Raw genomic sequence first — 17,963 nt, forward strand, 5'->3', positions numbered from 1 at the left:
CCAGTACAGCTTTCCTCACACAGCCACTTTTACAAGCTTTCCTGCTCCAAGGTTGCTGGGCGTGTGCTGCCAGTCCTGCCTTCCCCTGCGGCTTGTTTATTTACAGTTCCATGAAGGGTTTCCCTCCACCACTCTTCGGAGCTCCAGGTGCCCCGCCCTCTTTGCTATGGGTCTCTTTTTCTTGTTGTTGTTTATTATTCAGTTTGGTTTTTTTCTTTTTTCCCTGGGTGGGGGTCAGTCTGTCCAGGGGGCTATGCTGATCTGGCCCAGGCTTGTTTGTGGGAGTACCTTGTGCTGCTTAGCTCACCTGGTGGTCTGCATATCTTGAGCCGGTAGGAGCTGGTGTCTGGTGGCAGCGCCGGAGCCCTCCTGGTTTCTCCGTTTAACGTGAAGTGGAGATGCTCTGCGCAGGCTGGGGGTGGGGAGGAGTTGGAGTTTTGCCTCTTCTCAGTGGTTTTCCCTATAAGGTATATCTCCAGTGTCTCTCCAAGATTTTACTTTAGGAGGCACTCTTTCTGCTTCCTCCCTCTAGCTGCCATCTTGGAATCTCCCCTATTTTGCTCTTTTGTCATTTTTGAGTAAGTTTTACAAAAAACCGTCAAATAGTCCTGAGTTTCAGTAATACTGGTTGCTAACCTTTCTGAAAAGAAGGGCTGCTGAAAATTCATGACCCAATTATGCAATTATTATTATTTTGTTCTCATAAAACTAAAGTAGTGATAACAAAATACGGTTGGTTTAGAATACATAAAGCACTGTCAAATATATTTTCACTTTGATTCCTTATAATAAACCTGTGAGATACATAGAACAGGGAGGTTAAGGGATACTACCCAAAGTCACACAGCTAATAACTTCTGGCTCTAAGTCAATGACATTGCTCTGTCTTTATAAGATAATGCCTTTCCTCATTCTATAAAGGCTTAGCCTATGTTTCTAGTGAAATCTCTAATTCCTTCAACAAGAAAGTGTCTCTATACTCTGATGACCCACACAACTTTCTTTTTTTTTTTTTTTCCACACAACTTTCTGTATTTCTCTTTTGGCACTTAACATATCCTGTCTTAAAAAAGTTTGCAGATGTATGATCTTAATATACTCAATGACAAGTTCCTGAGAGGCAAGGAGTGAGTCTTTTATATCCCCCACAGCATCTATAAACACTCATGTTTTTACTGAATAAGTGTACTGTATAATTAAAAATATAAACATGTCTGCCTTGATCTGGCAAAAAAACCCCATAAACGTAAATGTGCTCATTTTTTATACCTATGTAGTATTTCTGATAGTTATAATTAAAAAATAAAGTTGTATACCAAAATTTTGAGCAATCATCATAATAACTTAACAATCATAATAATCCATATTACAGCTTTTGGAAAGATCAATTTGACTTATAGTATTAATATATGCAATTTCTTTCTTTCAGAGAATACAACCTGCATTAAGTTTAAAAACTACTTATCTTAGTGGATTAAACTTTAATTGAATTAAAGGGAATACTGAAGAGGTAGAAGACTCAACTCTAATTCTTTTCAATGCTCAATGTATTTACACAGCTCCACCTCAATGTTTAAAACACAATTTGGTTTGTAATAATTTGACCAATCTTTAAGGAATACCCCTAACATAAGCATACCAGTCTTTACAAAAACACAAATTCTGAGAAAGTTATCAAGGCTATATGGCCCAGACATCTCACAGAAAATAAGAGCACCTGCATTCTATTCCTAATTCTACCAACCTTGAAAAGGTTCTAAATAGATTTAAGGAGATTTTTTTTTTCCCCTTTTTTGGTGGTACTAGACTTTGAGCTCAGATTTTTTTTTTTTTTTTTTTTTTGAGATACTGGGGTTTGAACTCAGTCACGGATTCAAGCTTGCTAGGCAGGCACTTTATCACTTGAGCCATACCTCCAGTCCTTAGAGTTTTTTTTTTTGTTTCTGTTCTACAGTGACTTTGATACTAATTACATATTACTTCTTCCTAAATCACATCTCAGAAGTTATTTTTCCTCCCTCGTCTTTTTCAATTTTTTTCATTTAACTTCATCATTTTCAAAAGAAAAAACTACATAAAGTTCTTATAAAGACCCAAGTTTCATCTTAGAGTAAAAGAATAATTCTTCAGTTGTTTCAGGTTATAATCTGATATTATGTTCCAGTATCATATTTGTGTTTTCAATTTTAAGGACCAAATACATAAGATGAAAATAAACTTTATGAGAAATCATCTTAGTATTTTTTATGGCTCTTACTCATTCTCCTTTGTGGTTACAGTCCTATAAAGATGGACAGGGAGGTAGGCACTCAGTACATCAGTAAGTGAGCTTTTAGTTTTAGTGCTAAACTGTGGCTCAGAAGCTAAAGTTAACTGTTGAAGTTCAGAAAGCTAAAAACAACAGAACTAGAACCACACTCACAATCTAGCATCGCTTCTTCTCATATAATTAAAACAGAAATCAAGACTTTTTACAGCATAAGATATCTATATAAAGTAATATCTGTATTTAGTTTAAGTTTTTACCAATCCTAATAAGAGGCTCCAAATGTTGCTAAGAAAGTATTACACAGGAGCAATATACTTATAACCTATCCTAATTGGTATACTGTATCTATAGATTCTTAATCATATTATTGTTTAATATTAGTGTAGCCATGAAGTGCACTTGAGGTCAGCCTAAGGATACAAGCTAGTTAGAACATTTAGATGATTCCAATAGACATATTAGAATCTTTATAAGCCTTTATAAATAAAGGTTAAAATATTAGTTTCACAAGCTATATTTAGAGTTTAATTTAGCATGTGCTTTGGTAGCTAAAGATTTTTCTTTTGACCTCAGATATTTGCTTAAAGAGTTTAATGTTCAGTAACACCAAGAGGCAGCTGAAAGCAAGATGACTTCTTTTAACTGTGTCTATTCTTTGAACAAAAACCAAAGAACTCTGACTTATTAGTTTTAGTAAGAAACAAAAATTCCATAATCATCAAAATATAAACCCTGCAAGAGATACTTGTTCTTTTTCTTTTTATTGTTGTGCTGGGTGGGAGTACACTGTGGCATTTACAAAAGTTCTTAGGATGTATCAAATATATCATACTTGAATTCAAGATACTTGTTCTTGAACCAAATGTTAGCTGGTCTCTCAATATTCAAACTTAATAACTAACTGCTTCTTGTTTTCCCAATAACTCCCTGCTCTCTTTTCACATATTGGGCCCTCTGATATAAAATTCCTCTACCATGTCTCCACTTGCCTCTACTTGGCTTCCTCCTACTCATACTTTAGATTTCAGTTTAAAAATCACTTCTTCCAAAATAACTTCAAATACTTGTTAGATATGTGCTTCAGAATACTCTTAACTTATCCACACAACATCCACACAATATATTTTAATTGTTCAGTCAGTCATCTGACTTTGCCTCTAGACTGTCCTTGACAAGAGAGAGATTGCCTGCTTCATGTAAGCAGTCCATGTATTGGGTGTGGTGGCACACATACGTAATCCCAGCACTCAGGAGGCTGAGGTTAGGCTACATAGTGAGACACTGTCTCAAAAAAAAAGAAAAAGAAAAGTAGCCCAGTATGGATGCCAGGTACATAGCAAGTACTTTTAACTTTTATTCAATTGCTATTATTTTGCAGTTGCCCCCAAGTAATACTTTTCAACCAAAACCTTTTGTAATGACACATGGAAAGAAGGTAACTGTTCAGTTTAGCTAAATCAACATAGCAAATGGTCATCTATGGAAGCATGAACCTAAATCAAGCCCCTAGGGCATCAAACTGTTTGTTACTACTCATTGTTTTCATGTATGAAGAAAGTTTTACAATTAGATTTATTAGATTAAGTAATCTGGTTTGGTTTATTACATATTTATTAAGACAATGGGAGAATGATAAGAGAAGAAAGGATAAAAAAGCCAAAGTAATTTAAATATTCATCTGAGTACTTTTTTCACTTTTTATAAGGAAAATTTTATATAGGAAAAAAACAGTAGAGAATGAGTTGAAATAGTTGGGGGCTCTCTATCATGAGTCACTTATTAAGGGGTATTTTATACCAACTGGAAAAGCATCTTGGAAGCTATCATCATACACAATCTAAAATAATTACTATACTTTAAAGGGCAAATCAAATAATGGTTGAAAGAGGGAAGATTCCCATTCTGAATGATTATAGAGAATCTATATGGAAAAAGCAGGAAGCCAACCACATGCAGTTAGTTAAGGTTTAGGAAACAGCTGGTAACAAAGAAAAATATATTGCTTCCAGGTGTGGTTCATGCCTATAATCCCAGCTATTTAGGAGGTGGACAGAGGAAGACTGAGGCTTAAGGCAAGCCCAGCTATAAAGTTAGCAAGCTGGACAGAGTAGTGCACAAATGTAATACCAGCAACTTGGGAGGGGGAGGTAGGAGGACTTTGGCTGAGGCAGCTATCTAAAAAACAAATTAAAGCAAAAAGCACTGGGTGGATGGTGGTCTGTGTGTAGCTCAAGAGGTTGAACACTTGCCTAGAAAGCAAGTACTGCCAAAAAAAAAAAAAGAAAAGAAAAATTGAGCATTTTATCAGTGACTTTAGAGCACACAACTATTAGGAATACATAGGACACCTGTAGGTGATGGGAAAGATTTTTTATTATTTTTAACTGGAATATAATCTTTACTATTTTCCTTTACTTAAACATACTTACTATAAAGGATATAGTTTTGTAACTGTTAAATACTGCAGAGGAAAACTAGAAGTCAACCAACAACAACATATAATGGAGCCACTGAAATGATTAGATGTGCAAACTAATTCCTGTACTAGTGACAGATTTGAACAGGAATCACTAAATCCCACCCACAGGCATATCATGTGAAGTGTGTATGAACAGTAATAATTTCATGGTAGTGGTACCAAAGGTAATATCTCAAAGTTCTTTCTACAAGTCAGAACAATATCAGATAGAACTGATTTATAGCTAACTAAAGGATTAATATCAAGGAATTTATTAGAATTCACTGTTTCCTCTAATTCTTGGAAACGTAAGTATCTACAGAAGATGTATATGTATATACGCATACATATACATATACACACACACATATATATATACTACATATACAGCAAATAATATATACATATATAATGTATATAAACATAAATAGAAATGGATGGTAACCATACTTTTCATAAAAACAGAAACATTCTAAGTTCAAACATAAATCTCTACTTTTGGATACAAGAAATTTATCTAAATTATTTGTTATGATCAGTTCTGTAAGTATGTCATAAAGCACAAAAATAAGCATTAACTTAATTAATTAAAGGTGTCCAAGAGGCATAGTTCAATTCATTAACATGAAGAAAACTATGCGATTTTATACAATACTCATGTATAAAGAAAAGATCTATTAAAATTATAATTCTGTGCTACCATGGTAAAAATGAGTTCTTTAGTCAGGAACAGTATATAACTAAAAAGAAAATACAACTGATAACCCTTCAATGCTGGAACTTATGTGGAATGTTTAGAATAAGTTACAGGATAAGGGAAGAAAGAGGGATAACAATACTTCAATTTTTTTATTTAGTTCCTAGACATTCCAGGCAGCTTTTTTGCCTCTAATCATTATTTTTTGCCTTTATCATTTTTCTGGATAGGTAAAGCATTTGGCACGAGTTTACTGCAAAGAACCCGGACTGGAGGTAAGTAGAAGTATTAACCAGGCTTCTGTCACTTATAAGCTAGATGGCCCTGGCTAAATCACTTAGCCTCACTTAGACCTTGGATTTCAGATGAATAAAGGAAGGATCATTTCTAGATCTGCTTACTTGTAACATTTAGAAAGAAAAATTTCATGAAAGTATGCTATATGCATGCATGGAAATATGACAATGAAATCACTTTGTACAAGTAAATGTTAAGAAAAAAAAATGGCTGGAGGTGATATAGCACCTGCCTAGCAAGAATGAAGCCCTGTGTTCAAACCCCAGTACCAAAAAAAAAAGAAAAAAAAATTCTGAATTTTGAAATCCAATCTTCAAATAATTCAAACTCCTGTGGTTGCCACCACAGACTACTGATTATACAAGGAAGGATTAAAAATTAAGTAAAAATAATTACTTGTAGTACACAGGAAAGGTCAAACTATATACTAAATCTGTTAAGTCTAATGAAACCAACTTTTCACTTTCTGTTAACTGACCACCACTGAAAAAGTTAACTCTCTCTACAGTGAAATATAGAACCCTGTCCTGACTGAGAATCAGTATCTTCCTAATTGTTACACCTAATCTGTTGACCCTAGCTATAAAATACAAACCAGATCAGTGGAAAATGTAACGGTAAAAATAAAGCTCAGTGAGGCCCTGAATTAAAAAGTTCATTCTAAAATATAAAGTGAACTGCAAAGAAAAAAGAATGTTGATATACTATAAGGATTCTAAATCATCCTATGGAAAACAAAATCACATTACAAAATAATACTTTTAATTCATATGGGCCCTTTCATAGAGAAACTGAAAGTATTTTTAAAGAAATTACCCAATCAATTTTCATGACACTTCTGTGAAAAGTCAGGTATTAACTAGCTTTTTTCCAAAGGGGGCAAAAAAACAAAAACAAAAACAAAGGAACTAAAGTTACTCTGCCATGGCATAGTCCTCTATTCTACATCTAGTGGAATAACTTACAAAAAAACTTCCTCGGCCCCATGATAAATGATGTTATCTGAAATGCCTGAGCTTTTTGAAAAGTGACTTCTCACAATATTTGAGTGCTAGTTAACTGTCTTTGTTTAGTATTTATCCACACTTAGTTCATTATCTGTCACTCTGGTGGCACTCATATATTTGTTCAGTGAATAAGGACTATTAATAGCTAACAATTACTAGAGCTTCTATATCATGCATTATATAATATATTGCTTCATTTTAAGACTACAAACAATTTGATGAGGTAAATTATCATTCCTCATTTTACTGATCAGGAAACTAAGGCCTGGATTAATAACTTGCCCAAAATTACAAGATGTTACAAAGCCAGGATTTTAACAAAGGTAACCTAACTTTAAATGTGTTTAACAATCATGATTATAGAAAAAAAGTATTAGACTAGCATTAAGAAATTCTATCTATAGTCTAGTCCTTTTAACACTACTTTCTTAGAAAGAAGGAAAATTTCTTACTGATCTTTTTATGTCTTTAGAATGCTTAGAATAGTACCTTAGTTCACATTATTCTTCATCATGTGTTTCCTGAATAAAATTAAAATCACATTAAAAAACAAGGCTTCTCTGGCCTCAATTTATAAAATGGAGAAAAATTACCTGCATAGTCTACCTCAATGATTTTCAAAGTGTGGGCCCAAGATATGGAAATTTTGCCAGAAATGCAAATTGTCAGGCCCCACTCCAGACCTTGTGAATCATTTTAACAAGTCTTCGGGTCATGTTAATGTCTGAGAACCTTGGGTCTACTTCATACAGTAATTGTGTGGCTCAAATGAGTTCAAAAGCACCCTAAAAAGTGAAAGTTGTATCATTATTATTATTAAAAGATCAAATTGTACTTTGTGATAAAAATGAACATCAGAAATGAAATATATCATAAAATACATTTTATTTTATTTTTTTGAGGCAGGGTCTTGCTATGTAGCCTCGAATTTGTTATCTTCATGCTTTAGCCTCCCAAGTGCTGGGATTATAGGCACATACCACCATGCCTGGCTATGAAATAGTTTAAAAAATACTGTTCTTCTAGATTTGGATCATATGTAGTATTCATGGGTCCAGAAGAAAAGGTAATTGTGATCCACAAAACTGTACCTACAAATCTGATAAGTTGATGATGTCAAAGATCTGACTTGCTGTACAAGCTTCTTACCTGACCAGTGTCCAGTAGAGATGCCAGATCTGTCTGTGCATGTCTCACTTACAGGTCTAAACACAGTCTCCCAACCATCATTGGCATAGCGCCAATTCTGAGATTCCAAGATGAGTGTTCGCTGGGTGCCATATGCAATCATGAAACAGTATACCACATGATGGAGTTGACACCCATAGCCACAGCCTTTGTTGATGTTACATACTAGCTTCTTGGCTTTGCTGCAGTCCTTGGGATTCTGTCAAAGAGAAAAAGAGACAAAGATGAAGATAAATGTACAGAGACATCAACTTCTCTTTACAGGTCACAAGTAACAAAAATCATATACTAAGCCAGAACTGATCCAGTATAATTTGTATTAAGCAAAGAGCCCAATTTAATAAGAATTGGACTTAATAATAATCTTATGTGCATATCTAGGGAGATGGCAATGAAAAAGAACAATTACTTCAAATATCAATAAACAAACGTGCAATTAAGCAGTTACATTAAAAATATTCTCTCACTTCTCTATCACTCAGAACATGAAAGCGTGATCAACTCTGAAGTCAAAGTTGCCAACATTGAGATCTTTATGAAAGAAGTAAACACCCTGCATTCTAGCAGCACTTTAGCATTCTGAGCTTATCTTCTGTGACAAAACTCAAATTATCATAAAGGAAAAAGCTATAATTTATCTTTTAATTCACTCTGTCTCCAGATTTTTACATGCTACAAACAAAATCTACTTTTTCCATTATGAAGTAAAAGGCATCGAGTAAAGGGACATTTGAATTCAGCAATTACAAAATATCAGACATAGAACTTCTTTTAAAAGCAAACTTGATGCTAGCTACAGAAAGTTTTCACAACTGAATATAGAACATTTTATACTGACTATCTTGAAAATGTGTCATGCCAACTTTTAATTGGGTTGTTCATTTTTTCTATTTCTGCATTTTTCCATAAAATGGTTAGCTAGCTAATATGAAAATTTCCTTTTTTCCCCACCGTGAAGTTTCATTTCAGCTCTAATTTGTATGAGCAGTTACTAAATATCCCTAGGCATCTTCATGCCTCAAATAACAACTTGTTTTGACAAGTGCTTTTTAGTCTTGAGTTTTCCAAGGTGTGTGTGTGTGTTTGTTTGTTTTTCAAGGGAAGAGATGATGGGTGCTTCTAGGAACAGAATCTATTTTTTACCCTATACACCAAGAGACAAGGTAATCAGTTCTCGATTTATACAAGCCTTGAATAAAGCAGTCAGCAAACCTCTAATCTAAAACTTTATTCTAGGGAAATCATATAATCTGTTAAGTAGAGCACTACTTACAAAAGCTAAGATAGTGAAGCTATAAAATGATTATAAAGGAAAAGCTGAGAAGGGAAAATGCAATACAGTCAACTTTGAAAGAGGCAGCTTTCCTATTCAAATGTGTCACAGCAAGCTGGTCTTTAGATCAAAGCAGAACCAATGCCACCAAGAACCTTAAGAGTTAAAGCCCTTATAAATCCAAGAGAGCTCTGAGAAAATTCAACAAGATTTGGTCAATTGTTTCCACAATCAAGTTACTGATTCTTTTCCCTTGAGACTATGGTAGACTCCCATCTGTACTGCTATAGTCACAAAAGATTTGAGAGGAACAGAAAATGCCATATGGGAATGGGAGAACTACATTATTTAATTTCTATATTGTATTATACAACAATCCTGAGAGTAAATGACATCTTAAAGTGATCTAAGGCTTTGTTATTGACTCAGGAGTTTATCAAGGGCTCAGATAAACATTGACATTTATCAGATTTTTTTGTGATTTGTAAGAAATACAGCACTTGAAATCTCTATTTTTGAGATTCCATATGAATGGAAAGAAAATGTCCGTGTATTTTTCAATTATTGCAAAGATAGTAGAGTGCTCCCATACACCTTATGCCCAGTTTCCCTGATTTTTAATCTGACCTTGGTCTTCATATTTTTTAAGGAAAAAGAAGTGATGGAACATAATTATTGAAATATTTGACCTTTAGTTTGGAAACTGTAGATTTTTTTTTTCTTTTTTGTTGGGACTAAGGTTTGAACTTAGGGCTTCACACTTGTAAAGCAGGTGCTCTACTGCTTGAGCGACATCTTCAGTCCATTTTGCTCTGGTTATTTTGTAGATGGGGTCTTACAAACTATTTGCCTGGCGTGGCCTTGAACTGTGATCTTCCCATCTCAGCTTCCCAGGTAGGTAGGATTATAGGTATGAGCCACTGGCACCTAGTGAAACTATAGGGCTTTTATTTGAAAGAAAATTCCTATCTGTATGTAAGAGAAGCACATCTACTGTGTGTTTTAAGAGAAGAGCGTAATTAGAACCCAAGGTTTTAAGTACAAAAGCTGAGACAGAAAAGAAAGGAAAGAGCAATTTATGAAAGAGGCTTAATTCATGAAGATTAGTGGATCTCAGGTCAAGCAGAACAGAGACCAAATTAATTTTTCTGTTATGTCATAGAGGTAACATAAAGAAAGGGGAAACAATAAATAGCCATGGTTCTGAAGTGAGAAAAGTCTACACATGAAAGATAATCAATGGATGACTTCAAGGTGAGAGTGATAAAAAGAGAAACTGAATTAAGTGGAATGAGAGACCAGTAAACAAAACACGGAAAAACATCAGAGTTACAGCTCCCCCCCCTCTTTTTTTTTTTGCAAAAATTCTAACATTTTAAAGTATGGAAAATCTAAAGGATATTTTTATAAAAGTTCTTTAAAACAGAGAGGACAGTGAGAAATAGAAAAGGTATTTGCTTTTGTAACACAAGATTAAGATCACTAGGGGCTGGGGAGTGACTCAAGTGGTAGTGTGAAGCCTTGAGTTCAAACTTCAGTCCCACCAAAAAAGAAAGACAAAGATTTAGAAAAAACAATTAAGATATTCCTAGGGTAAACAGACATAATTTTTTCTTCTCCTTTTAAAAACAAGTGACAACTCTGAGATGGACATGGAAAGGAACTTATAGGAAATCCCTAACCAGAACTGAGTCTTTGTTAGCCACTGTGTTAGAGTAACAACAAATACAAAAACAAAGTTAAAATACAAACTCTATAAATTATGCTTATAATGTGAGATTTTTTTTTAACATATGTATTACTAAAGCCAGATTCACCAATGGCCAATATATTCTAGCTCCTTGCAGTGATGATGATAATTATCCAAGTTTTAGAAATAGGAGGTAAATTTAACTTAATTACTTGAGACAGTAAGACAATATGCTCTTAAAAAAGAATTTTGGTGAGAGAGGCCAAGACATGATTTTGTCCCAATGAAGAGTCCACTATGAACTCAACTGTGTGATTTCACTTTAATTTGCTAACTTAAAATTGAGATTAAAAATGTTCTCCCTCACAACCTCCCCCTGGTTCAATTCCCAGAGGGAACTGAAGGGTTCAAAACCCTTCGCTCTCAGAGATAATATGAGGCTTAACAAGATGGTGTATACGCAAGGTTAATTTGAACATACTATCTCCATGTATTCTTATAATCTAAGAGACACTATTTCATGCTGAACAAATCCAATATGGAGGGGCAGTGCTGGGGATGGAACTCAGGGCCTTGTACACACTAAGCATTGAGCTACATTCCCAGCCTAAAGCACAGATTTTCACTATTTAGGAAGATATTCTCTACACACAAATAAAAACATCTTTGAAGGACAATTTTTCCAGTCCCAATGTAATGTCCCTTAGTCATTTGCACAGACTTACTACTGACCAAAAGCATTGCAGAAAAAGACTAAATCAACAACAAATTAACAATTAGTTAATGTAAACTGGAGATAACATGTCCTGGCATCTCTTACAAAGAGTAAATGCTCAATAACTATTAGTTTGGATTACATCTTGAAAGACAACGGGATATCCATAGCCACAAGTATAAACTGATAAGCTGCAAGCCAGAATTTAGAATTTAGTTCTCTTAATCCACTTTCCAGTGTCCTTATCTATTCTCCCAAGGTGTCTTCAATACAAACTGTAGCAAGAAGTGCAGGTCAGCATTCTATCTGGCTACTTTTGTAGGTTAAGGATTAAGAATCACCACCCCAGAGGATCTTTCCAATTCTTCTCTTAAGAACATTTCTTCTTTTGGGAGGAATTAAGTCATAGATAGTTCCTATTCTCAATGAAGAGAGCTCAGTAAAAACAGAGGTATGTTTTGATGAGGTAGACTGGATGTATCTCATTTGCTATCTGCTTTTTCTTTGTGGCCCTTATGGTAGCAGAAAATAATCCCAACTGTTATTGGAAAGCTGGTCCCCTGGCATCAATGCCATTTACAAATAATGAGAGCAGAGTTTTGAGGAAAAGGAAACAAGGTTTATTATTCGTCAGATGAAGAGGAGGACAGAGAGAATCAACCTCTCAAAACTCTGTCACCCCCCTTTTGAGAGAAAATGTCCATTTTTTTAAAGAAGAATTTTATTGTGCTCTTTGTATGCTCCAATCACAAGACTAAAGAGTTCTTAATCTGTTTGCTTAAAAAGATTTGCAGTGTCTAGCTTTGTGTTGGTATTGAAGAAACGATTTACTAATAGTGTGGCAAAAGCATTCCATTGTATTGGCAACAATCTGATTTTATTCCTCTAAAATTATTTTGAAAAACCAAAGCAGAAAACGTAATGAAGCAAGTAAGAGAATCAAAGTACTGCATGGTGGTAATTAAAATGAAGACTCTGGGCATAGTTACTAACTGAGAAAGAAAACTTAAAAAGCATTTTCATTTTTAAAAGACTAGACCAGAAATTACTGCCTCCTAACATACTAAATGAGAATATTTCCTTAACAAAGGTAAGATGGTATGGATGGGGTCCTTTCTACCTTGTGGCAAAGAGCAATCTGTTACTAGTAGTAAAGGGTAACTCAAAGCTCAGGCTCAAGCAGGCCACCAAGTGTTCGAGGAAATCAATTTCTCTGCAGGAAGTCTGTAAAATTTAAGTGTGGAAACTTAATGAAGAAAAGATACCAAGATATAGTTTACAGACAGACTAACACAATGTAGCAAAGGTATTTGTGTTACTACACAGTATAGAAGAGGAAAGCTTATCTTTGTAAGCAGAGCAGCAGTTGGCTTATTTTAAGTACACTTTTAAAACTTTTTATCTTTGCCTACACAGCTCTATTGAGTATTTTAAAACCATTTTTATTAAAAATGGAAATCCTACAAACCCTATAGAAAGCAACAAATAAGAGAAGGGCATTTTTTCTACTAAAGATCTTCAAGATAGTATTGTCATCTCTGGGTATTCCAGGTGGTCTCTAGAAAACCTCCAACTTACATCCAAGAGACATGTACACCAGAACAATGTTGTATGTAGACAGCTTGCATGCTGGCTAGTTTACTTTGTTTGTTAATTAAACTGATATTCTTTCCTCTTTACCTATATACTGCAGAGTCCAAGATAACTACCTTTACCAAATAAACCAGGTAATCTTCTACCCTTTATCTCTTTCTGACCACCAAAGAAGTAAATCTCTCAGCAAAGACTTACAGCTTTGAAGACATGGGGCCAGATACCTGGAGAAGAACTAAGGCCAGTAGCCACTCTCTACATGTGTATTTCATCACGTATTAAAGCTGAGCCCCTGAATTCCCCTTCAAAAAAATGGACAAGGAAGGTCCATCTCCTCAAGTAAGTCAATGGGTTTATAGCCCAATTCACAGGTCTCAGAATCAGTTTAGGTGGTAAAGTTAAAAACAGCATGTTTAGAAAATTAAAATTGAGTTTCAGAAAAGTTCTTCATCATCATTAGGATATCTTTCCTCAAAACCAAAATACAGGTATGATGTGCCAGGTACTCTTTAAATAAAGAAACAACAAAAAAGAGTAGGAAGAAAGAGAAGTGGAGAGAAAAAGGGAGGGAGACAGGGCGGGAGGGAGGAAAGGGGGGGCGGGGCCGGGGCGGGGAGAGAACAAGCCCATGAATGGTTTGAAGCAAGATAAAAAGATGAAATAGTTGCCAAAGGGGAATTGGATGACCCTTTATTCCTGTTGCAAAGGCTGCTGCAGTTTTGTTTTCCTTTTGCATTGTAAGTTACACCGTTTTGCTGACTTTTCTATTCTACAAAGTGCCATTCTTCTGGGGAGTACTGGTACTTACACCACTTACCTAATTCTTGGCTTTAAAATCAAACTATCAACAATAAATTACATTTAATTTATTTAATAGATATACAACTACCTCTTCTCCAGGATAGAGATTTCTCTCATTTACCCATGCAGTCAGCCATAAACTGACAATTCACTGTTAGCTGAGCATAAATTTCTCTGGAATCCTGAGCTATTATTTTTTACTAGGGATGAGTGGAACATTCTTAAGACCACTTTTCTCAAACTATCTCAACAGAGTTAACAATTCATTTTATCTTTAACATAGTCTAACCAATTCATTTTAACCAGTTTTTACATGCACTCCTAACATACAAACTCATATAACTTCCACCACAATCAGGTTATGAATAATTCCGTCAAAACAAACACATGTATGCTACCTCTTTAGACTCTTTCCCCAAGCCTTAATCCTTATTCTCTATTACTTCAGTAATTCTGAGAGCACTGCAAAAAGAATTAGACAATATTTACCTTTTGAAATTGGATTTCAGTATAATGCTTTGAGATCCATCCAAGTTGTGCACATCAGTGGTTCATTCCTTTATATTGGTGCTTAGTATTCTACTATGTTGCTCCCTATTGTACCACAGTTTACTTTCCCTGTGAGTGACATTTAGGTTGTTTTCAGTTTTGGGTTTATTACAAATTAAGTTTCTATGCACATTAGTATGTAGATTTCTGTGAAGGCATGAAATTAGTACTAATCTCTATAGGATAAATGCTGATTCATATGGCATTTATGTGTTTGACTAATATAGGCAACTGCCAAACTGTTTCCCTGGATGGCTGTACCATTTTACATCCCCAGAAGCAATGTATGAGAGTGGGTTACTCCATATACTTGGTACATTTATAACTTACCAATTCTGACAGGTGTGTACTTGTATTTAATCATGCCTTTAAGTTCATTTCCCTAATAAACAGTTTTCAATATTTTTTCTTGTGCCATATCTTTTAGAAAGTTGTCTACTCAAAAATTTTGCCTATTTTCTAATTGGATTGTTATTGAAATAAGAGAGCTTTTCATACATGTAATACGTTCTGGATAGAAGACCTTTCATATATGATTTGTAAAGATTTTCTCCTGGTCTATGACTTTTCATTCTCATTTGCAGATCAAAAGTTTTTAATTTTGAGAAAGCCAGTACTGAGGTTTTAATTTTTTTTTAAATACAATGTTATTCTGGTGTCATATATAAGAACTTTTAGCCCAAGTCACAGAGATTTATTCCAATCTTTTCCTCTAGGTGTTTCATAGTTTTACATGTCACATTTTTATTCATGTGTCAGATTTACTATTCATTTTGTGTCAGTTCTGTGTGAGGTAAGGGATATGGGCCAAGACTCATTATTTTTGCCTAAGGGATGTCCATTTGTTTCAATACCACTTACTTTATGCTTCCTCCACTGAGTTGTTTTCACACCTTTCTCAAAAATCAATTGGGTACTCCTAGGTATGTACTCAAGAGAAGTAAAACCTGGTACTCAACAAACACAGATAAAATAATGTTCATAGCGGTACTATTCATAAATAACAAAAGATAGAAACAGCCCAAAAGTTTATCAACAATGAACAAATTGTGATATATATACACAATGGAGAATTATTCAGACAAAAAAAAAGGAATGAAGTGCTAATACATGCTACAATATCAATAAAACTTGAAAACATGCAAAGAAGCCAAATACAAAAGGACACATATTATATGAGCTTGTTTATTATTATTATTATTATTAGGCAGTACTGGGGCTTGAACTCAGGACTTCACACTTATTAGGCAGGCACTCTATCATTTGAGCCATTCCGCCAGTCCTTATGAGTTAATTTATATGAAATATTTAGAAGAGGCAAATCCGTAGAGCATGCAGATTGGTAATGCCCAGTAGCTAACAGGAGAGAAGAATGGGGGGCAACTGCTTAATGGGTAGGAGGTATTCTTTTAGGCTGATGAAACGTTTTGGAACTAGATAGAAGTACTGTGCCCATAACTTTTGTGAATGTACTAAATATCACTGAGTTGTTTACTCTTAAGATGATAAAGTTTATGTTACATAAATTTCAACTCGGTTAAAAAACCAAGTTAACATTCCTGTGTGGGTACATTTTTTACTGTATTCACTTCAATTGTTGTATATGTCTAATTTTCCTTCAATACAATGCATACTATCTTGATTACTGTGGCTATACTGAGAAGTGAGTCGGTCAATTTTCTTCTTTTTCAAAATTGCCTTAGCTATTTTAGTTTGTTTCTAATTCAATATACATTTTACACCTGTTGAAACTATTCTAAAAAGCAGCAGAGGAGGGATGAAGGAGAATAATGGAGGGGTTGGATTTAACTAAAGCACGTTTGTAAATGTCACAATGCACCCCTAGCATAATAATAATATAATAAAATGTAAAAAATATTTTAGAATGAACTTACCTATATATTAAAATATGGGAGAACTGCTGTGATCGACAGTTAAGATTATCACTCAATTTGGGAAGAACTGACAAATTTTCTATATGGAGGCTTCCAATCCATTAACATAGTATGTCTATTCATATAAAGTATGTCTATTCATTCATTTAGGTTTTCTTTGATTTCTTTCATAAGTATTTGTAGGCATTTTAACCTAATATGGAATTTTTTTGGAGCAACAGGAAATGACATTGTTTTTTTAAAATTTTGCTTTCCAGTTATATATTGCTAGGATGTAGAAATGTGATAACTTTTGGATGTTGATCATATCTCCTGTAATTTTGCTTAAATTTACTTACTAATTCTAAGACGTTTTGTTGTTGTTGTTGTTGTATGGTTGTTGCTTTGGTATATCAAAATTTTTTCTAAATCAAATTTTCCTATATCAAAGCCTCACTTTTTCTATATCAAAAACCACACTTTTTGGGCTGGCAATATAGCTCAAGTTGTAGAGCGCCTGCCTAGCAAGTCTTTGTCATGACTCACTGTACTGAATTGAATTTCCATCATGACATTGAATAAATAGTAGTGATGAGAAAGGAATACTCCTCTCATTCTCAACTATGTAGGGGGGAACCATTTAGTTTTTCACCAATAAATGTGATGTTACTTGTAGTTTTTAAATTTTTATTAAAAATCAGACTGAAGAATGTCCCTTTTATTACCAGTTTGTTGTATCATAAATGGGTTTCTTCATCAATAATTCTATAATTCTATGTTTTTCTTCTTAAAACTGTTAATATAGTAGATTACAATAACTGGCCATTAAATTGTTAACCAGCCTTGCATAGGTGAAATAAATCCTACTCGGCCATGACATATTTATATGCATATTCTTAGAATCAATTTGCTAAGATTATACTTTTTTAAAATTTTGATCTTTGATTTAACAATAATAATCAGGGGATTTCATTGTGATAATTCCATACATGTGTACAGTGTGCCTTGAACAAATTCACCTCCTCCATTATATTCCCATTCCCTCTCGCCCTCTTTCTTTTTCAGTGTTTGGTGGGTTTCATTATGCTGTCTTCATATGTATTTGTGCAGCATACTTCATGTATTTATGTATTTGTTAGCCATTTGTATTTCTTCTTCTGAGAACTATCTATTCAATTCATTTACTCATTTATTAATTGGGCTATTCGTTCTGCTATTTAGCATTTTTGAGCTCTTTGTATATTCTGGGTGTTATCCCTTACCTGTTGAATAGCTGGTGAAGATTTCCTTCCATTCTGTGTGTTGCCTCTTGATTCTGGTAAGTGGTTTTTTTGATGTGCAGAAACCTTTTAATTTGATGCAGTCCCCATTTGTTAATTCTTGCTCTGGAAAACTGGAGTCCTATTCAGAAAATAATTATCTATGCCGTATTTTTGAGTTTTATTTTTCCTGTAATGGTTATAATGTTTCAGGTCTTACATTAATATCTTCGATTCCTTTAGAGTTTTTTGTACGGAGTTAGAGATGGGGGTCTAATTTCAGGCTTCTGTAT

General features: G+C 34.2%; 1 protein-coding gene across 8 annotated transcripts in view; it reads right to left on the reverse strand.

Annotated features, from left to right (window-relative positions):
- The window catches only part of Fut8 (fucosyltransferase 8), a 289,757-nt gene that overhangs the window by 52,105 nt on the left and 219,689 nt on the right, over positions 1–17,963 (reverse strand). For all 8 annotated transcript variants that reach the window (XM_074067766.1, XM_074067767.1, XM_074067768.1 and 5 more), the window contains one exon: positions 7,878–8,115. In XM_074067766.1, coding sequence (XP_073923867.1) covers positions 7,878–8,115 — 238 coding nt within the window. The remainder of the gene's footprint in view (positions 1–7,877; positions 8,116–17,963) is intronic.

Source organism: Castor canadensis, chromosome 3, assembly GCF_047511655.1.
Source record: "Castor canadensis chromosome 3, mCasCan1.hap1v2, whole genome shotgun sequence".
In the NCBI taxonomy this organism is placed as follows: domain Eukaryota; kingdom Metazoa; phylum Chordata; class Mammalia; order Rodentia; family Castoridae; genus Castor; species Castor canadensis.